Source organism: Scylla paramamosain, chromosome 4 (assembly GCF_035594125.1).
Source record: "Scylla paramamosain isolate STU-SP2022 chromosome 4, ASM3559412v1, whole genome shotgun sequence".
Lineage (NCBI taxonomy): Eukaryota > Metazoa > Arthropoda > Malacostraca > Decapoda > Portunidae > Scylla > Scylla paramamosain.
In genome coordinates, this window is record NC_087154.1 from 17,143,438 (window position 1) to 17,166,422 (window position 22,985).

A 22,985-nucleotide genomic window follows, 5' to 3' on the forward strand; every position below is an offset into this window, starting at 1 on the left:
AAAACAAAACATCATAGTGACTGATTGGTGCTTCCAAACTGAAATCCCCAAAATAAAATGTTAAATGTTTGCTTTCACTGAAGTTTTTTCATAGTTGATAACTTCCACATCATAACATGAAGGTCTAAGCTAGAGTTACAGATGCACTAACTGTAACACGATAAACAGACAATAGATGGAAAGCAATCCAAGGATGTACAGACCAAAATTTGTTAAATAGTTCAAATGAGGTTGTAATATCACATCTTTTGCATCTAGAATGATAAGGTGCATCCTAGAAAGAGGTAAGGAAGAGGGGAAAAGATTCACTTTCTTTTATACAAGCACTCCTCGTGCCCAACAAAAACTACAGTAATAATAATGTCAACAGCCTGATCCTTACAATCATCATCCTCAAAATGCTTCCATTTTCATGCACTTAGACTCCTGTGTGGGGTGGAGACCTTTGGTGACTCCACGCTTTGCCTCAGGTCACCAGAGTCATCCCAGCCAACTACAGGCATACACAGTTCTCCTCCATCTCCAGTCACAGAATGTTGGCTTTAGAACTGGACCTCCACTTAAATCTCCTTATCTGTGGAGGCAGTGCTGTCACTCCCGGGAATGCTGCACAGAGGGATTCTGATGTTGCTGGGCCTCTCTATTTGGTTGCAGATAGTGATGATGCTGAAGTTCTGATCTGATGTGCTACACTCACTGCCAAGTCTGCTGCTTTCCACCTTCTGTTTCTTGCTAGGCCTGCTGCCGTTGCCAAGCCAACTCTCGTTTGTCTGAGTCAGCGCGTTTATGTTCTGAGATCAGGATTAAGTCTGAACTAGAATTCCAAATTGTTTCTATCCTATATGGACTGTCTTTCTCATGATTGTTTGCTTTGAATTCTGGATCCTCCTCACTCACACTAAATTAACTGCTTTTTCTTAATACTCTTCATGCCTCTTATTTTGCCAGCATTTTCTTGGTTGTTGGATGAATTGTCTCACATTCCTTTTGCTCTGTCTTCCTCTTTTTTCTTTTACCTCCATCTTTCCTATCTTCTTCACTAGTACCATAATAATTATAATTTATAATCCTATCCACTACTGGGTTTGCAAAACTGACCCTTCTTTTTGAACAATGTTTTTTGGTTTTAAGACTGGATGTGTGATTTCTGTCAAGTGACATTACTAAAACAGTCCCTGCACTTACATTATGGAGTGGCAGATCTTTCAACCAGTCTGCTTGAATGGCATATTGAAAATCTCCACCCACAGAGTGATGCTTGTTGTTCTTCAAAACATTCTCACTAATTACCAAACTGTCCCCTTTGTCCTCATTATTGGGTGGAATATCATTCAATCTATCTGTGTCTGTGCCATAATGAATATCTCCTACACACTGCTGATCATCACTTTCCAAAACATTCATGTCAGTTTCAGTCACTGATGAACTGTCCATCTCAGGTAACACTTCTAAGGCAACCTCTGTGTCTCTGGGAATGGTGAGATCATCCATCCCATCTGTAAAAGAGGCACACAAATCATATCTTGTTTCATATTCCTCTTTGTCATTAGTCATGTCGGTCTCTCCTGCATCAGGATTTTCCACCTCAGAGTCTCTCAATATCTTCTTGCTCTTTCTTGATGTTTTCTTTGTTAGTGAAGCACAGGACGGCATAGCCTCTGGAATTTAAAATTTTGCCTCATGAGTGTCAGTCTTCTTGCTCTTCCTCCTAGTGGTGTTGTTGCCACTGGCTGGGAGGGGCAATCCTTCGAGCCACGATGCAGGGTAATGGGGCACCCGGGAACGTCTTGTAGTGCCACTTGTGTTTTTTGGGGTGATGGTAGCAGAACTGCATGTGCTTGATGGTCCATGCCTTTGCCTCCTTGGTCTGTTAGGAGTGCTGGTGTCTGAGTGTTTGGCAATATCCTGCATGGAAGTGCTGTCTGCTTCATCCCAACTACCATGTTTCTTCTCCCCCTCTAGCTGGAGGAAACCTTCTGCTCCTTGGACTTCATGAACTGTTTCCTCTTGACAATCAACAGACTGTCTATTGTTGCCAACACTTATGTCAATGCCAAATCTATGTGTCAAGCAAGAGATGATACTGGTGTCTTTTGGCAAGCAATTCTGATCTGCATCCACCACTGTTTTGTTGCTCACTGTTGTGTTGCCTTTGCTATATGATTGATATGATCTCTTATTGCTTAATCTGATTCTCATGGGTAGAGCAGCAGGTTGGGGCACTGATTCTTTTCTCTGAGGAAGCGTGCTTTTCTTTTGTGTTCCTGATTTAGCTTTTACAGATGTACTTTTGGAATTTTTATTACCTTCAATGGAATCCTGTTTTCCATCTATTTTATCATTAGATTTGGTATGATCACCAAAATATTTTTCTGAGTCATGCAATCCTTCTTTTTGAGTCTCTTGATTGGGGTCCTGAGATAAAGTAATGGTTGCAGCTTCAGATAAGTTCTGTAATCTCTTTTGCCTCCAGTGAATGGCCCTCTTATAGTAGGATGCAGTTTGGCTCAGAGACCTTAGTGATATGCCTTCCACTCTGAAATAAAAGGAAATATTTGTGTCACTACTTCAAAGGTGGGCTTAATGTTCTTCTTTAGTCAGCTTTTGTCATCTTCAAGTGTGTTTTTAACAGGAAACTGGGTCATGAAGAAAGGAACTAATAGAACATGTAATAAAAAGAATGATAAAAGTATTGAATAAAGAAAGGAGACAACAAGACACAGTGAGTATGAAGGAATAGAGAAAATTTAAGAGCGCAGGAAGTTAAAAAGAAGGAAAAATAGGCCAGAAATTAAAAGACAAAAAGATAAATGAAGACAAATTTGTTTTAAATGTGAGAAGATTTGACTACAATAACAGAATGTGAGGAGATAGAAGAAGAAGTAGGTCAGGAGAGTGAGGAGGATCAAGTGATTAGGCTAGAGTGTGAACAGGCTGGGAAGGAAGCAAGTCAGAAAAAGAAGGTTAACCCTTTCCTTCCGGCGCTTAAATTATTTTCTCGTTTTGTATGACGGCTAAAAATGGTAAACCTAGAAATTGTCAGAAAATTGTTTGAATACTAATAATTATTTTCTCTTTGTTATTCTGAATACAATGATATACTTTGTAGCTCGATGTGACCTCTGAAAGTTGAGTTTATGCCTTATAAAGGATTCCTCCTCCTCCTGCTGTGTGATCCGTCATCCAGAAACAGCCCGGAGAGCGATGACGCCGCGCGCAAACTCTCTCTCTCTCTCTCTCTCTCTCTCTCTCTCTCTCTCTCTCTCTCTCTCTCTCTCTCTCTCTCTCATCTTGGAGGGGAAATTGTACACTTCCAATGAGAGAGAGAGAGAGAGAGAGAGAGAGAGAGAGAGAGAGAGAGAGAGAGAGAGAGAGAGAGAGAGAGAGAGAGAGATTTCATCCCTTTTCACATCAAGTTTCAGGCAAATAACATTCTCTCTTTCTCTCTCTCTCTCTGACAAGTTACCTTCTACCATTTTATTATAAAATCGAAGATAATGAAAAAATTAACATGAAAGAATGATAGGTATCATCTCTCTGTTCTGATAAAACAGATGGATCCTGTAAATCATTTTCCGAGTCCTCACCAATGTCTTTGCTTTTTTCAGCTTCTTCTTCTAAATATTCACTGTCACTGTCTTCAAACTCAGAAGCACTGCTAAATACATATGTTGTGTCCTGGATTTTGGCACAGAACCACGGACACTTGAGGCGTTGGTTTAGAGGTCTGGATTGTGTGGCTTTGTCAGCATAGCAGGTATGTGATAGTGTATTTCAGTGCGAAGATATTGTTGGCCAAGTGTTTGATGTTAATGAAATGTAAGGAGTGGGAGAGAGGATGATTAGAGTGCATCAAGGGTGTGTTGCAGGAGTTTCACGTTGATGCTTAACCCTTTCCTTCCAGCACTTAAACTATTTTCCCGTTTGCTATGACGGCTAAAAATGGTAAACCTAGAAATTGTCAGAAAACTGTTTGAATACTAATAATTATTTTCTCTTTGTTATTCTGAATACAATGATGTACTTTGTACATCATTGTATGCCATCATTGTTTATGCCTTATCAAGAATTCCTCCTCCTCCCACTGTGTGATCCGTCTTCCAGAAACAGCCCGGAGAGCAATGACACCGCGCGCGCACACACACACACACACACACACACACTTTCTCTCTCTCTCTCTCTCTCTCTCTCTCTCTCTCTCTCTCTCTCTCTCTCTCTCTCTCTCTCATCTTGGAGGGGAAATTGTACACTTCCAATGAGAGAGAGAGAGAGAGAGAGAGAGAGAGAGAGAGAGAGAGAGAGAGAGAGAGAGAGAGAGAGAGAGAGAGAGAGAGAGAGAGAGAGAGAGAGAGAGAGAGAGAGAGAGAGAGAGAGAGAGAGAGAGAGAGAGAGATTTCATCCCTTTTCATATCAAGTTTCAGGCAAATAACATTATATCTCTCTCTCTCTCTCTCTCTCTCTCTCTCTCTCTCTCTCTCTCTCTCTCTCTCTCTCTCTCTCTGACAAGTTACCTTCTACTATTTTATTATAAAATCGAAGATAATGAAAAAATTTAACATGAAAGAATGATAGGTATCATCTCTCTGTTCTGATAAAACAGGTGGATCCTGTAAATCATCACTAATGTCTTTGCTTTCTTCAGTTTCTTCTTCTAAATATTCACTGTCACTGTCTTCAAACTCAGAAGCACTGCTAAATACATATGTTCTGTCCTGCTCCATGGTGAGTTATGATCTGAGATCCTTCGCTCTTATCAGGATGTCTCTTCACACTTATCATGGTGCTTTCCACCTGGTGGGTGCTTTCCACCTGGCGGATCGCAGGGGTTGCCAAGTGTCACCCGGAGAAAGGGAAAATAGCTTAGTTACCGCTAAATTTCCAGAGCTAGTGACAACACTACATGTGGAAACATGCCAGACACTTCCACTCACACCATCTGACTCGAGAAACCGCGCTTGGACCTCAAAATTGAGTCGCGAAAATTCTTGATTACGGGTATGATCGCCGTCGCTACGGACACATTGATGCAATCGTATATATATGATTGCCGGAAGGAAAGAGTTAAGGACCGTAGCCACAGCCGTGTTCACCAGTGTGTGCCTGTCTACTGGAGGAGTGGTATAGTGTGTGGCCACCCTGAGCCCTATCAGTTTGTGGTGACAAGAGGGAGACGCCTGTCATCACTGTCAGCAGGGGACCAGAAGCGTTTGTGTGAACGAGGGTTACCTGTTGTGTCCCTCATCTGAAAATTTTGAGGTGTACAAGTTTCATTTAGTTGTTTCTTTTTGTGAGTTTACACGAGTTGTGTATTGATTTATTTTGATATCCATTAAAGTGCTATTTGTATGTCCCTCAGCTGAAAATTTTGAGGTGTACAAGTTTCATTTAGTTGTTTCTTTTTGTGAGTTTACACGAGTTGTGTATTGATTTATTTTGATATCCATTAAAGTGCTATTTGTATGTTTTATGTTTGTTTACCTTGGCAGGAGATTTTTTTAGTTTTCACTCCAGTGGTGAAGTTAAGGTGAGCCCAGGCTGGCTGGGGGGCAGCTGGTGCTTCATTACAGTTTTGGTAGCAGAGCGTAGTTGTCATACCCCTTTTTGGGTCTTGTGAGAAACTCCTGCGTAGGTCCAGTATTTTTATATTGTTGTCAAAGCCATGGAGGGGACATCTGTGAAGGTGGAGAAGTTAATTGACCATGAACTGCTAGGGACTGGATGTCAGGAAGGGTTTAAGGCTGTGGGGCAACTGGCAGAGGCTGTTGCAAGTTTATGTCAGCAGCAGGCCAACAGCCATCAGTCTCAGTTAATAGTGTGGTCATGGCTACTTCCCAGTGTTAACAGGTTTTCAGGCAGGATTAAGAATGTGGAGAGGGATGCACAAGAGGCTGTAACACAGATAAGCCTGCAAGGATCTGAAGCTGTGGAATATTTATGTGGGTTCCTGGACAGGCCAGCACTGACACAAGTAAGGCACAGCCAAGTAAGATGTATCACAGAATTACTGGAGTGCATGAAGAGAGCCTTTTGTCCAAAACAAGGATATGTGGAGCTGGAGAAACAATTACATAGTCGAATCCAGCAACGGCAGGAGGAGGCAGTAGACACCTGCCGAAACGATAATTACTCCCAGTGAGGTCTAAAGCACTGTTCAGGGGATGCTGTGAATTTATCATTAAACCCAGCTGTGACCTCACTGAACGTTTCCCTTTGTGTCTCACAACACAAGGGGGCAGTCACAGCCTGCCCTCCTCCACACAAAACTACAAGCACCTAATAACACACACACACTTCACTCAAAAATTTTCAAATCATCATGGCGACTCCTACACTAGCCTCGGAGTCCCCATCTGGGGAGGGGACCATAAATGTCTCCAGGTTGGACTGCCTTTCTGTCATGACCCTAAGTGTCTTGACACCCCCCTCAACTTTTTCTTCATTAACTTCTGCAACATTCGAGGTCTAAGATCTAATTTTCAATCTGTAGAACACCACCTCTCCTCTTCTAAACCTCATCTTCTTTTCCTCACTGAAACTCAGGTGTCTGAGGCAACTGACAGTAGCCCCTTTTCTGTTCCCTCTTACTTTCTCTATCCTCATTTTCGATCCAAAGCTGGATGCGGCGTTTATGTGCGCAATGACTTAACCTGCTCTCGTGCCCATGCTCTTGAATCTTCCGAGTTTTCCACCATCTGGCTACGACTACAGAGTCACTCTCATACTAAATTTATCTGTGCTGTATACCTCTCACCTAACTCCTCTGACTATAAGAAATTCTTTGACTACTTAACTTCCAAAGTGGAGCACATTCTGACCCTCTTCCCTTTTGCAGAGATCTCCATTCTTGGAGACTTCAATGTTCACCACCAGCTTTGGCTTTGGTGCAACACCCTACTCGTATTCCTGACCGTCTTGGAGATACGCCCAACATTCTTGACCTTTTCCTGACCTCTAATCCTTCTGCTTATGTTGTCACCCTTTCTTCTCCGTTGGGCTCCTCCGATCACAATCTCATATCTTTATCTTGTCCTATCACTCCAATCCCTCCTCAGGATCCCCCTAAGCAAAGGTGCCTCTGGCGTTTCGCCTCTGCTAGTTGGGGGAACCTGAGGAGGTATTTTGCTGATTTTCCTTGGAATGACTACTGCTTCCGTGTCAGAGACCCATCTTTGTGTGCTGAGTGCATAACAGAGGTGATAGTGTCTGGCATGGAGGCGTACATTCCTCACTCTTTTTCTTGTCCTAAACCTTCTAAACCTTGGTTTAACACAGCTTGTTCTTGTGCTATACATGATAGAGAGGTGGCCCACAAAAGGTACTTAAGCCTTCCGTCACCAGAATCTCATGCACTTTATATTTCTGCCTGGAACCATGCCAAGTCTGCTCTCCAACTAGCCAAAAACTCTTTCATTAACAGAAAATGTCAAAACCTTTCAAGATCTAACTCCCCTCGTGATTTCTGGCATCTAGCCAAAAATATCTCCAATAACTTTGCTTCTTCTTCTTTCCCTCCTCTATTTCAACCAGATGGCACCACTACTATCACATCTATTTCTAAAGCTGAACTCTTCTCTCAAACCTTGGGTAAAAACTCTACCTTGGACGATTGTGGGCTTGTTCCTCCCTCTCCTCCACCCTCTGACTACTTCATGCCACGTATTAAAATTCTTCGCAATGATCTTTTCCATGCCCTCGCTGCCCTAAACCCTCGGAAGGCATATGGTCCTGATGGGGTCCCTCCTATTGTTCTCCGAAACTGTGCCTCCGTGCTTGCACCTTGCCTAGTCAAACTTTTTCAGCTCTGTCTGTCAACATCTACCTTTCCTTCTTGCTGGAAGTTTGCCTACATTCAACCTGTTCCTAAAAAGGGTGACCATTCTAATCCCTCAAACTACTGTCCTATTGCTTTAATTTCCTGCCTATCTAAAGTTTTTGAATCTTTCCTCAACAGGAAGATTCTTAAACATCTATCACTTCACAACCTTCTATCTGATCGCCAGTATGGGTTTCGTCAAGGCCGCTCTACTAGTGATCTTCTGGCTTTCCTTACTGAGTCTTGGTCATCCTCTTTTAGAGATTTTGGTTAAACTTTTGCTGTTGCCTTGGACATATCAAAAGCTTTTGATAGAGTCTGGCACAAAGCTTTGATTTCCAAACTACCCTCCTATGGTTTCTATCCTTCTCTCTATAACTTCATCTCAAGTTTCCTTTCTGACTGCTGTGGTAGACGGTCACTGTTCTTCTCCCAAATCTATTAACAGTGGTGTTCCTCAGGGTTCTGTCCTGTCACCCACTCTCTTCTTATTATTCATTAATGATCTTCTAAACCAAACTTCTTGTCCTATCCACTCCTACGCTGATGATACCACCCTGCACTTTTCCACGTCTTTTCATAGACGTCCAACCCTTCAGGAGGTAAACATATCATGCAGGGAAGCCACAGAACGCCTGACTTCTGATCTTTCTAAAATTTCTGATTGGGGCAGAGCAAACTTGGTATTGTTCAATGCCTCAAAAACTCAATTCCTCCATATATCAACTCGACACAACCTTTCAGACAACTATCCCCTCTTCTTCAATGACACTCAACTGTCCCCCTCTTCTACACTGAACATCCTTGGTCTGTCCTTTACTTATAATCTGAACTGGAAACTTCACGTCTCATGTCTAGCTAAAACAGTTTCTATGAAGTTAGGTGTTCTGAGATGTCTCCGCCAGTTTTTCTCACCCCCCCAGCTGCTAACTCTGTACAAGGGCCTTATCCGTCCATGTATGGAGTATGCTTCACATGTCTGGGGGGGTTCCACTCATACTGCTCTTCTAGACAGGGTGGAATCAAAAGCTTTTCGTCTCATCAACTCCTCTCCTCTAACTGACTGTCTTCAGCCTTTCTCTCACTGCTGCAATGTTGCATATCTATCTGTCTTCTACCGCTATTTTCATGCTAACTGCTCTTCTGATCTTGCTAACTGCATGCCTCACCTCCTTCCGCGGCCTCGCTGCACAAGACTTTCTTCTCTCTCTCACCCCTATTCTGTCCACCTCTCTAATGCAAGAGTTAACCAGTATTCTCAATCATTCATCCCTTTCTCTGGTAAACTCTGGAACTCCCTGCCTGCTTCTGTATTTCCACCTTCCTATGACTTGAATTCCTTCAAGAGGGAGGTTTCAAGACACTTATTCATCAATTTTTGACCACTGCTTTGACCCTTTTATGGGACTGGCATTTCAGTGAGCATTTTTTTTATTAGATTTTTGTTGCCCTTGGCCAATATCCTTCCTACATACAAAAAAAAAAAAAAAACATGAAGGGGTGTGGGAGTATGCTGACTCCTTGAGGGAAATTGAGAATAAGATGCAAGAAGTGAGACTGAGAGGGGTAAAGGATCGGCACTGGCTGCTGTTCACCTGGTTTTGTAGAAACCTAAGGCACAGGGCCATTGGAATCAAGCTACAGAAATGGGAGAATCAACCTGATGCTATAACTTGGGATGGACTGGTGCAAGGGACCCAGTTACCCTTGTTGCTGGGAAATAATGTATTGGAAGAGTGGGTGTAAGAGTGGAGTTCTGTGAAGGAAAAGAGTTTTGGAGGGATAGAGAGAAAATGGAGTAGGCATGTGAAGGCTGTAGAAATTAAGTTAAGAGTAATGCAGCAACCTTTGGGTTGGGCTGTGGTGCAACAGTGGCAGGATCTGGTGATCCCAGCAGGAACAAGGAAAATAATGAGTGTGTCTGTGCCTAGACTGCAGGAAGTGGACAGTGAAAGTGTAATGTACGAGCCCCTGGAAAATGGGCATGGGTACTGGGTGCCAGAGGGAATATGTGTATTTCCAAGTTACACTACAATGGAAAAAGGGCGAGGTTGGATGGCAGTGGCAAATGTGGGGAAAGTGAAGTTGAGGCCACAGTGGAAAATAGCTACAGTTTCATATGGTTGTGAGGTGACAAAGAAGAAAGCTGCAAGCTTATTGACAGAACAAGTGCCAGTACAGAGTGCAGAGATGCTTGCCAAGTTTAGGCAATAGTTGGGAGTGCATGTAAATGAGAGTCAGCTACAGGTGGGACAGTTGGAAAAACTAGACAAGTTGTTGTACCAATACTGGAGCATGTTGTAGAGGATGAGCAGGAGTTAGAGTTGTGCAAGAGGTGTTGAACATGAGATACACTTGACCACTGATGTGCCTATATGGTTACCTTACCGTTGCATCCTCCCCAAAGTGTATGACAGAGGTGAAGGCAAATATTAAAGGCCTTCAAGAACAGGGAGTTGTGGAGGAGAGTGTGAGCCCATATGCAGCTCCAACTGTATTAGTGAGGAAGAAAGATAATTCCCTGAGACTGTGTGGACTATAGGAGGTTAAATGAGGTTACAGTGAAGGATGCTTTCCCTTGCCATGTATTCAAGAAACCCTGGATGCTGTGGCTGGAACACAATATTTTTCCTCCTTTGATTTAGCTGCAGGTTACCATCAGATTAAGGTGAGAGAGGAGGATCAATCCAAGACAGCTTTTGTAACCCCCTTTGGTCATTACCAGTATGTGCGCTGCCCCATGGGGCTCACTAACGCTCCAGCTACCTTCCAGCGTTTTATGGAGTACGTGTTTACTAATAACATTTTTGTCACCATGCTTGTGTATTTGGATGACCTTTTGAATTTCTCTAGGAATATGGAGGAACATTTTGATAGGCTGCAAGTGGTGTTTGAACTTCTTAGGAAGTATGGCTTGAAATTGAAGTGTCATCGCCTCAAATCACAAGTTAAATATTTGGGGTATATAATGTCCAAGGAAGGGGTTAGCACAGACCCAGAGAAAATCAAGGCAGTTCAGGAGTGGCCCATCCCCCATACTGTAAGAGAGGAGAGAGTTTTTATGGCCTTTTGTTCATTCTATAGGCAATTTATTGAGGGGTTTGCAAAAGTAGCTGCACCACTTCATGCACTGATGAGTGGGGATTCTAAGGCAGATTTAAGCAAGTACTGGGGAGAGAGAGAGACTCGTGCTTTTGCACAGTTAAAAGAAAAGTTGACTTACGCACCTGTGCTGAAAAATGCAGACTATGAGAAACAGTTTGAGGTAGAGACTGATGCAAGCTTTGAGGGCTTAGGAGCAGTACTCTCTCAGGAGTATGGAGGGGAGTTGTACCCAGTTGCCTATGTTAGTCGGGACCTCAGAAAATTGGAGAGGAACATGAGTAACTACAGTTCATGCAAGTTAGAGCTGCTAGCTTTGAAGTGGGCAGTGATGCCCACTTCAAAGCTTAAAGAACTATTTGGTTGGGGGAAAATTTGTGGTGCTAACAGATAACAATCCTTTGGTGCATTTGAAGACAGCAAAGCTCGGGGCAGTGGAGAGCAAATGGTTGGGAGATTTGGAGAGGTTTCACTTTAATGTGAGGTATCGGCCAGGAAAGGAAAATAGCAATGCGGATGGGCTGTCAAGGAGACCACATGAGGTGGAGGAAAGAAAAGATGAAGAGTTAAGGGAGGTGTGGGAGAGTGCTCCATCAGCAAGAATGGCAGTAATGAAGGTGTGGGACAAGGTACAGGTAGAACAGATGCAGGATGCACAGAAGGCTTCCCCTGTGCTGGGCAAACTATGGATACAAATGCTTGGCAGGTTGCATGTGAGGGAAATAAGAGATTTGCTGCAATAAGAAGAATTCAGACAGTTGTGGAGAATGAGGCAGAAGTTGTTTATGAGGGATGGAGTGACATATTGAGCAGGAGATAAGAAGAACCACAGCAAATGGAGAGCAGTTTTACCTAAGGACAGAGAAAGGAGGTAATGAGGGGAACTCATGATGAATGGGGCCATCAGGGGGTAGCTAGAACTACTGCCTCAATCAACAGGAAGTTTGCTTGGCCAGGATTATATGAGGATGTAAAAAAGTATGTGGCTGGGTGTAAGACATGTGCCATGGCAAAAGAGGAGGGGCCCATGGTAAAGACTCGCCTGGGAACGACTGAGGCTAGTCAACCCTGAGAAAGTCTTGGCCATGGATTTTACAGTGCTTGAGCCTGCTAGAGATGGGAAGGAGAATGTACTGGTAATAACAGATGTGTTCAGCAAGTTTGCTTTAGCTTTTCCTACCAAGAATCAGAAGGCAACCACTGTAGGTAAAATCTTAATAGAGGAAATTTTGAACAGGTTTGGGTGCCCAGAGCAAATTCATAGTGATCAAGGAAGGAATTTTGAAGGGCAGTTAGTGCAAGAGCTGTGCAAGCACTATCAAGTGAAAAAGTCCCGGACTTCCCCATACCATCCTCAGGGTAATGGGGTATGTGAGCAGTTCAATCGTACCATGCATGGCATGTTGGCTACTTTGTGTAAAGAGCAAAGGGAGTAGTGGCCTAGGTATTTATCTAGCCTGACTGCCATCTGCAACAGCACACCATATGCTGTGACTGGGTTCTCACCACACTATCTTGTGTTTGGGGTGGAGCTTTATCTACCTATGGACCGGTTCACAATGGGTACGGATGAGGCTGCTATTACCCACCATCAGTGGGTTAAGAAGCTCTGGGAGACCCAATAGAAAGCCTGGAAGGCAGCTAAGGAGAACATAAAACAGTATAATGATGGTAATTGAAGGAGACGGAAAGAGCAGGCAATAGGAGAATCCTTGCAGGAGGGTCAATGGGTTTTGCTGAGAGATCATTCAGTGGTTGGGAGGAATAAGATCCACCCTAAATTTGCAGAAGAGGTCTGGGTAATTGTAAAAGTGCTGAATAAGATTAGTGGGGTATATCAGGTGAGACCAGAGGATGAACAAGGTTATGAGAAAGTGCTACATAAGAGTAATCTGAGACCCTTGAGAGCAGGGTACTGTAAGGGTTCAACTGAACAGCAACAACAGGACAAGGGGCCTCAGCATGTAGAGGACAGGCAAATTTCAAAGGAAGATGAGGAGGAAAAGCAAGTGGAAGAGGAAGAAGTAGAGATGCCTGATATGACCGAGGTGTTGCGATAGTTTGGGTTTGATGATGGGTCCCCATTCAGGGTGGAGGAAGACAGGAATGATTTGACCACAATACCAGAGAGTGAGGAGATAGAAGAAACAGGTCAGGAGAGGGAGGAGGATCAAGTGATTAGGCCGGAGTGTGAACAGGCTGGGCAGGAAGCAAGTCAGAAAAAGAAGGTTAAGGAAGTAGTGGAGTCAGAAAGAAGAGAACCTGCAAGGTTGAGACGGTCTCGTAGGCTTGCGGAGCAAGAAAGGAAAGATGGAAATAGGTGTCTTGTGTGCAATGGATGTGCGCGAGGGCACGCACAAAGTTTGAGGAGCTGAGTGCGAGAAGTCAGGTGGAGTTAGATGGATCGTGATGTTCAGCTGATTAGTGTGGGGTTTGATGGGAAGTGTTTGTTATGGAATGGGAGGGATTTTGGAGCAGAACACGGACACTTGAGGCGTTGGTTTAGAGGTCTGGATTGTGTGGCTTTGTCAGCATAGCAGGTATGAGATAGTGTATTTCAGTGTGAAGATATTGTTAGGCAAAGCGTTGGATGTTAATGAAATCTAGGGAGCGGGAGAGAGGATGGTTAGAGTGCACCATGGGTGTGTTGCAAGAGTTTCACGGTGATGCTTAAGGACCGTAGCCGCAGCCGTCTTCACCAGTGTGTGCCTGTCTACTGGAGGAGTGGTGTAGTGTGTGGCCACCCTGAGCCCTATCAGTTTGTGGTGACAAGAGGGAGACACCTGTCATCACTGTCAGCAGGGAACCAGAAGCGATTGTGTGAACGAGGGTTACCTGTTGTGTCCCTCAGCTGGAAATTTTGAGGTGTACAAGTTTCACTTAGTTATTTCTTTTTTGTTGTGAGTTTACATGAGTCGTGTATTGATTTATTTTGATATCCATTAAAGTGTTATTTGTATGTTTTATGTTTGTTTACCTGGCAGGATATTTTTTGTTTTCACTCCAGTGGTGAAGTTAAGGTGAGCCCAGGCTGGCTGGGGGGTAGCAGGTACTTCATTACATAAAGGTGGCACAATACAAACCATTTTATAACATCATAACAGAGTATAGATATAACTCAGAGAATCACAATATCTATTCAAATTACCATTCCCTTCTGTTTTCTTATCAGTCAAGAATGTAAAAGATGTAGCATTACCTCTTCCTGCGTTTCTTGGCAAGCAGGATAAAGTGCCTGCGGAAAGCTCCTTGGAAGTTTATGAGGCTCATGAGCTCTTCCCTCAGCTGCAAGTGACCACTTGCCTGCAGGACAGACAAGGAATGGCTCATGTACTCCTCATCTGGTAACAAAAGAAACTCATTAGTATCAGAACTCATCACCATCATTATCACTATCTTCACTAACATCACCTCAGAGACCTCATAAACAGCTCACCACAACTGATCACTACCATCAACATCATTACTGACACCACCTTCACCATAAGCAACTCATTAGCATCACAACCCTTCACCATCACTATCTTCACCTCTTTCACAAGAAACTCATCACCACCACCACCACAATACAAGCACCACACATTGGTAACTTCACCATCTCCTGTAACCTGTGAGTGGTGGGTAAAGGAATGGTAACAGTCCTGCAGTAGCCACAACACAGCCAGTACTCACTGTAGTTAAAAATAAAAGCAGCAAACACATGATGGAAGAGGACCCTGGCCTGCTCCAAGGGTAGGGTGGCTGGAGGCTCCTTCCACACAAAATGTTTCCACAGAGGCACCACTGTTGTGGCCAGTCTGTGTATCCTCTTCCTGGTGTTTCTGCAGGCCAAGCAGAACCAACATCTGCACAGGGGAGCTAAAGTTAACTATGCATTTTTATTACTAGTAAATAAGTAAGTAAAATACAGTGTTCCCCTGCATATTCACAGTTCAGTATCCACAGTTTTGCATATTTGCAGATTTTTACCAATGTTCCCACCAGCTCAGTCTTTTGGCTTTGTGTGGATTATTCTTTCAATTACCATAAATTACAGTAAACCCTTGATATAACAAACACATATGGTGGAAAGGTGCAATGCTAAAGATGAAAATTTGTTATATCCAGAGAGAGAGAGAGAGAGAGAGACGTAGCTGTGTGACAGTCAGTGATTTAACAACTCTCTCTCTCTCTCTCTCTCTCTCTCTCTCTCTCTCTCTCTCTCTCTCTCTCTCTCATTAATCATGATATAGCATGAAGTCAGCATAGCTGGATGTGTCAGTCAAAACACCCAGATATTTACATTCCTGAGGCCCCTTTCACACAGCACTACAATTGGCCACCACCAGTGTGAAATGGTCAGGTAACTGCAAGCAACCAGTGACTGCCATTCACCCTTGCCATCCTTTCTCATGCTTGTCAATTGAAAGAATGGCATCAAAGGAGGAGCTGCTTCTCTTTGCTTTGCTGACAAGGAAAAGGGGAGACATTTTCAAAAGAGACAAATACATGTGTATCAGATTCTATCACCTAGAAAGGACAGAAGCCTACATCATACACTTTACAGTGAATTATGTGCTAATGAGAAGAAAAATCTTTAATTTTTTTTCATCCGAGCAAGCTTTCACTTGAGGAGCTTTTCAACCTCAGGTATTCCTCCTCTCAGTCTTATTGCTGTAAACTTCAGTGGATGGATACCAAATAGATTGGCATTTTCTACTTCACAAATAAGGTATTCTATGTTCACCTTCTCCACAATCTTTTGCCCTCCATCATGAAGGACTGGTCCTTTCAAAATGTGGCTAACACTGAAAAAAAGGGATTATGGACAACAGCAGCATCACTTGATGGCTTTGTGTAAGAGCTCCTATTTGAAACAATGCCCTAAAGTGAGTGGCAGCCACTAGTTGCGAGAGCACGCCACCATCAGTGGTAATTACCTGCTCATGCAACTGTGGTGGCCTTGTATGAAAGGCTCCATTGCAAACAACGGGAGGTAACTAGTGGCAGCCACCAGTGGTGTCGTGTGAAAGGGGCCCTAAAGGGTAAAAATGACACCCAGCTAGACAGCTAAACACTCAGGTAGAGATTGCTTAAATCATAATGCCTCTTTTAGACAACTGTACCAACTATCCATTTCATAGGTGTGGTTATATGATAATATCATGAAGATTGGGGAGAGAGGAATCAAATGTAATCTACATAAGAACCTGTGCCAGAGGACTCGTGCAGAATCACAGAGTTCTTCAGTCCTTATAAATATCACATATATTGCATATATACATATTATATATCAAGAAAAGAAAACTTCAGTTACTTCTCACCAGCATGATCTATGAGCTTTAATCTTACAAATAAAAATAAATAAATAAATAATATCATCAATTAACTAGTTAGTAAAACAAAAAAGTTTATGAGTAAAATATTAAAGCAATACGGAATAACAGCAAGTAGAATCATTATCACACAAATACACACACAGATGACACCAAGATAATGAGGAAAGTGACAAACCACGAAGATTGTTCTGCCCTGCAACAAGATCTTGATAGGATAAATGTAAATTACTTGTAAATGGCAAATTAAATTTAATGCTAAGAAGTATAGCTTGATGGAATAGGGAGTTTGGTATACTAGTGAGTGTCACCAGGGCACAGCACCAAACATGTTCCCTTCTCACACATAGGAGCTGTGTCAAATACATCTACTGTGTCACTCTACATATGTGCATAAAGATGCAATGAGCTTATATAATATACTTTTCTACACAATTCCTTCTAAGTAGTAACACTGGTAAAATTGAACTGTATTCATGAACAAAACTTCAACAACAAAACAACAAAAGTTGATTTTCTAGTGAATATGGGATTTTGATTTATTTGGTCATCTTGATGTTTCCCCAAAAAATACAACATTGATCAGAAGCATATTAATGTCCACGACAGTAAAAATGAAGACAACATGTCTCTGCCACTTAAAACTTCAAATTGCATAGATCAGCTTCCTAGTATATGAAAACAAATATTTTTAATAGAAAATAGACAACTTGATTGTCCTGGCAAGAGTAATGCTGTATAATTAACAAAAAACAAACATCTGACTGGCCTGCCTTAGATGAAGTTAACAAACACATAGTTGGACAACCAGTTAATTCCTGCTGCAGTGTCCATGCCACTACATGAACCAGTGGCTTCCTGTATTCCCCTCTTGTTATGCCAGAGTAGTCCTGAGAGATGTTTGTTTTGGTGCTTGATTACTTTGCCATGTCATTCACTTTATGAAAGAGATGCTAAAATCCCCAAGAAAATGACTATATTCATACATCATGATGCTACTGAGTATGTTATGCTATACTATATAGTACAGTCTTATTTTTTATCTTTTTCATTGTCGAAATCAATAGATTTTAGACTTGTAATATGCCGTATTTGAAATATTGAAAACTATTGCTAAATAATCACAAAAAAATATTTCTGTTTTGGGCAACTTCTTTTAAAATCATTCATACAAGATATTTAAAAATTGATGCAGAATTTTTAAAGTATTATAACATTCACCTCCCCACTAACAGGCAAGGGCTCTTCACACAGCTGCAGGGCTTGGGGCATTTGTGTTGGGGAGAAGGACTTTACCTGGGTAGCACAGAACAGCTGCAGCTCTGACTCACCTGGTCACTCTCAGTGAGAACAGTCACAGAGCAGGGAGAGGAAAACACACCTCTCCTTATGTCCACATATTACACAACAGTACACAAAGTCACTGTGTAATACAGTGACACACAGGCAGATACAGGGACAGCAGGCACTTGCACCATCACAGTCAGTCACTTGCAAACCCTACTTGCTTTTCCTTGTCTCTATTCTCACACGTCTTGACACATAGTGGTCTCGATACTCTCTCTCTCTATCCCTCAGTGCCACAGAGTGCCTCAAACTCTGTCTGCCAGGCAGCACTTAACTACACATATTCTAGCTTGCAGATTATCAATACTGCTAAGGATAATTGCTACTTGTACTATACATACTCTCACTCACAGAACTACAATAAGATGGTGCTGTATAACAATTATTCCATGGTTAGCTAATCCTTATACACACACACACACACACACACACACACACACACACACACACACACACACACACACAAAGAAAAGTAGAAGCTGTTCAGAAAGAAAATGAGGAAATGAAGGCAAGTGTAAAGGATGTGGAAATGAGGTAAAATAGGTGATTAAATGAACGTAAATTTGAAGAAGAATCACTAGAGAAAATAATAAAACAGCAAGAAAATGAGAAAAAAAAACCTGAGACAGAAAGTGGTAAATGTTATTAAAGAAGAAAAAAAAATGGTGAGACACTGTTGACTAATATAAACAAGTAATTGTATTTGGTTTAAAGGAAGAGAAAATAGTAAGAAGAATTCAAAGAGAGGAAAAGGAAAAGAACCTGTTGAATAAGTTACTGATAAAAGTGATAGGTGAAGACAATCAGGTAGTAAAGCAAGTGGAAGAGTTCCAAAGAACTGGGAAATATGAAAAAGAAAAAATGAGACCCATAAGGATAAGGTTTGCAACGCAGGTACAAACAGAAGTAATTAATAGATCTTGGAGGTTGTCTGAAGATGAAGAATATAAGAATGTATGTATAAACAGGGATATGGATGAGATTGAAAGGTTGAAGCAAAAGGAGCTGGTAAATGAGGCTAAACAAAAAAAAAACTAACAAAGAATAGAGGAGAAGTTTTTCTGGAGAGTAAGAGACATGAGAATAAAGAAATGGTACATCAAACATTAAGTAAAATGTGTTATACTAATGTAAATGGATTAATGTCAACAAAGATGGAATTAAATGAGTTATTAAACAGAACTACACTGTATGTTGCTGTATTATGTGGGACAAACTGGAAAAACAAATGGGGAACTCCTGACATTGGTGATGATAAATATGATTTATGGATGAAAAATATAAGTGACAAGGGAGGAGGTGAAGTGATCATTCTGACTAAAAAGTGTGTTAAAGTGGAGAGGGTAATAAAAAGTGAAGACAAGTTTGAGATTCTACAAGTAATGATTAGAAGTGGACATGGAAGGATAATGAGTTATGTAGGAGTGTATGTGCCACCTATGACCAATGCTTGGTGAAGAGAAGAGCACGAAGAGATGCTGGTAGATGTGCTAAAAGGTCTTGAAAAGATAGTGATGGAAATTAGTGATATAGTTATTGTTAGTGATTTTGATTGTAAGGATATAAATTGAGAGACATTGACAACTACTGGAAGTGAAAACTCATGGAGTAATAGACTGTTAAACTGAGCAGTGGAAAACTTAATGACTCAATGGATTGATTGTGATAACAGATTTAGTGGAAGTGGTAAACCATCAAGACTTGATTTTGTGTTTACCAAGGACATGGAAATTATTGAAACTATACACTATGATAGCCCTCTAGGTAAAAGTGATCATTTGTTGATGAAATTTAACTTGAAAAATGAAAATGTAGCCACTGATGAAATTCATAAGGTGAAATTTAAATATAGTAAAGCTGAATTTGAAAGATTAAGAAAATTTTTTTGCCGTGGATTGGAAAGACTTTGAAGACACAGATGTTCAGAAAAAATGGGATAAATTTATAAGGATATATAATTCTGCTGGGGAGAAATTTGTACCTAGAGGAGCAATAAGATGTAGAAAGGGTAAAGAATGGTTCAATTCAAAATGCAAAGAGGCAAGAAATTGTAAGCTAAATGCTTGGAATAGATGGAAGAAGAGAAAAACTGAGAGCAGATGGGAGGAAATATTGATGCTAGAAATAAGTTCATTGAGATAATAAGAATGGAGAGAAGAAACTATGAAGGAGATATAAACGATAAGTGTACAAATCAACCCAAACTGTTCTTTAGACATGTTAATGAGAAGATGAAGAAGGAAGGTGTATCAAGATTGAAAGTTAAAGGAAAAATCTATGAGGATGCACAGGACAAGGTAAAGGTTATGAACAATAGTTTCAGATCGGTATTTATGGTGAAGGAGAGTTTGATACTGGAAGGGATAAGTTGGTGAGGAATATACTAAGTACAGTCCGAGTCAGTTATGAGAAAATACTTAAGATAAGGAAGAACTTGATATAAATAAAAACAACTGGTCCAGATGGAGTATCAAACTAGATATTGATGGAATGAAGAGAACAACTGGCTGATAAAATTCACAGTCTAGTGGTGACATCACTATCACAGGGAAGAGTAGCGAAAGATTGGAAGAGAGCAAATATTACACCGATATTCAAAGGAGAAAATAAGGAAAACCCACTAAATTATAGACCAGTATCCTTGACTAGTGTTGTAGGAAAAATATGTGAAAGAACTAAAAAAAAGGAAAGATAAATGGAACACTTGGAAAATAAAGTTTTGGTAAACTGTCAATTTGGATTTAGGAGGGGAAGATCATGCTCCATGAACTTATTATCCTTTTATTCCAGGATAATCGATATTGTGTGGGAGAGAGACGGATGGGTGGATGGTGTCTATTTAGACTTGAAGAAAGTGTTTGACAAAGTACCACACCGAAGATTGCTATGGAAAATGAGAAATTATGAAAAAAATTGAAGAAAGACTGCTGGAGTGGGTGTAGGATTATTTGGATGATAGAGAGATGAGAACAGTAATACAAGACCAGAATTCATCTTGGCTGAAAGTAACTAGTGGTGTCCCACAGGAATCAGTGTTGGGACTAATAATGTTGTAATATATGTGAATGACATAAATGAAGAAATAAACAGTTATATGAACTTATTTGCAGATGATGCTAAGCTGATGAAAAGGGTAGAAAATGTAAATGACTGTATGGTATTGTACGATGATTTAAATAAGATAAATAGATGAAGTAGATTTTGGCAAATGGAATTCAATTTAAGTAAATATAAAGTAATGGAGTTTGGTAAGAGTAAGAAAAATACAATATTGTTACATAATCGCATAGTATAGCTTGTGGGAGTAGGAAAAAACGGAAGGTGAGAGAGAAAGAGAGAACGGATGTTCTGTAGGGAGGACTATATTTACTCAAAGAGATAAGTTTCATTATTTTATTATACAGTGAGATGCATTATTCATTTAAGATGAAGGGAGGAGAATAGGTTACATTATTATTTTAGTTATTCCAAGAAGTGATTGTTTTGTTAATTTAGTTTTTCCTTAATGTGTAAAGGCATAGATACTTAAGAAACTTGAGTATTATTTTCTACATTTGTAATAAGAGTAAGGAAAATTTGTGAATAAACCAGACTTAGGAAAAGATTGTTTCCTTGATGACCTCCAGGTTCCCTTAAGTGACTTAAAAGACGCTCACGTATGTGGGTTTGGGCTTTGACCATAGGAGAGGGAAATGATCTATTCACCCTAGCTAGAGTGCTTGGGAAAGTCTCTGAGAGTCGCAGAACGGCAAAAGGCAAGGTAGAGTGCTTCGCGCATTCCCTGAGAGGCCTATCCCGCCGCAGTGGCGTGCACCGATCCGGACTCCCGGAGGAGTTACGACGTCGGGGGTACACTGCTGTCTGTCTTCCCCGTACGCTGAGACGGTGGTCAACAGCAGCTGGTGGTGGTGGTGGCTACTAGGCTCCACTCCCCACCCCTCCCCCTGGCATTGTAACACTGGTGTCAGGTGTGGGGTCAAGTGGACGCTGCTGCCGGTGTAGTGCCCATGGAAGGAGCCAAGGATATGTAGTGCCCAGGATTTACCACAGCGACTCTGAAGGACATACAGTGCACGTTTGGAAAATTACATCGGGGAGTGCCCAGGATGTACCGTGTCAGTGCGTGAAGTGTTAAGTGACGCCAGAACACGTAAGGCAGCAGGGACAGGACAGTTAATGAGTCTAGAGTGAAAGAAACTGTGACTGACCGAGTAGCGAAAATGGCCAACCCAGAGGAAAAACTGGTCCTCATACTGGAAAAGTTGGAAGCTCTGGACACTAGTGTTCAGGAACAACGTGGTACTGTGAGTGTTGGAATTGCACGTTTGGAAAATTACATCGGGGAAAGTACTCAAAGGGTGCTGGACGAAGCAAAGTCTTTCACTGTGGAACAGTGTAAGGAAGTGGAAGACAAAGTTAGTGAACTGGAAAGTAAAGTGGACAGTGCTGTGAGTGACCTGAAAGACTATGTGAGGCAAGAGTTGGCTGTAGTAAATGCCAACTCGTCAAGAGGAAAGGCTGGTAAGGTGAAAAGTGAATCTCCCAGTGAGAACAGTGCACCTCCTAGTGATAAAAGTGACAGTGAGGGGGAAGAATGGCCAGTATGTGGTGGGGCTGCACCTGTGAGCTTCAAGCCTCTGTCACCACCAAATTCTTGTCCCTCCTCCCCTTCGCCACCCGGTAGTGTTGCCAGTTCCACTCGCCGTCGGCGTCACAGGCTGCCAAGGCAAAGGCTTCAAGAGTTTGACGGTTCTGTCTCCTGGGAAGCCAATCGAGCCCAGTTCGAACTCTTGGCTAGTGCTCGGGGCTGGGACAGAACTGAGAGAGCCTTGCAGCTGGTGGGGGCACTGAAGGGACCAGCACTGGAGGTGTTGAACCAGTTACCAGCCTCTGATCATGCCTCGTACCGTAAAGTGGTTGCCGCCCTGGAGAGAAGGTATGGACACCAGCACCAAACAGAAGTGTACCGCGCAAGATTCAGGGGCAGGACAAGAGGTTCAGGTGAATCTCTAACTAACCTCGCGCAGGACCTGGAGGTGCTAGTAAGAAGGGCGTATCCAGGAGCGAGTGAAGACATGGTGCAGGTTCTGCTGCGGGATCAGTTTGTGGACGTGGTGGATAATGTGCAGATCCGTGTCTACATCCAGCAGGCTCATGTACAATCTCTGCAAGAGGCTCTAGCCAGGGGTCTGGAACTGGAATCAATCCTGCGCAGTATTCCCCGGAAAATGACTTCTTACCCTGACACGCAAGCACCATTCAGGGCCAGGAGGGGGCGCAGGTCTCCCCCCTCGACGTCACAGTCCCCACCTCCAGGAGAGTTTCGAGGGAACTGCTTTGGGTGCGGACAGCCAGGCCACAGCAAGAGATACTGTCCTCAGAAGAATCAGGGAAAGAGTGCATCTGGA

General features: G+C 42.1%; 1 protein-coding gene across 1 annotated transcript; it reads right to left on the reverse strand.

Moving 5' to 3' along the window:
- Positions 1-301: 301 nt before the first annotated feature.
- LOC135099784 (uncharacterized) lies at positions 302-21,394 on the reverse strand. The gene is made up of 3 exons (XM_064002300.1): positions 14,588-21,394; positions 14,115-14,256; positions 302-2,536 (listed from the first exon to the last, which is right to left on the reverse strand). The coding sequence occupies exons 2-3, from the start codon at positions 14,243-14,245 to the stop codon at positions 1,666-1,668; spliced, it is 1,002 nt and encodes a 333-aa protein (XP_063858370.1). The 5' UTR covers positions 14,246-14,256; positions 14,588-21,394; the 3' UTR covers positions 302-1,665.
- Between the last annotated feature and the right edge of the window lie 1,591 nt (positions 21,395-22,985).

Bases quoted from the DNA above. Each gene is read 5' to 3' on its own strand.
- LOC135099784 (XM_064002300.1), bottom strand. From the start codon at position 14,245: ATGAGCCATTCCTTGTCTGTCCTGCAGGCAAGTGGTCACTTGCAGCTG. The intron at 2,537-14,114 runs GTAATGCTACAT...CTTTTATTTCAG, and splicing joins GCCAAGAAACGCAGGAAGAG to AGTGGAAGGCATATCACTAA.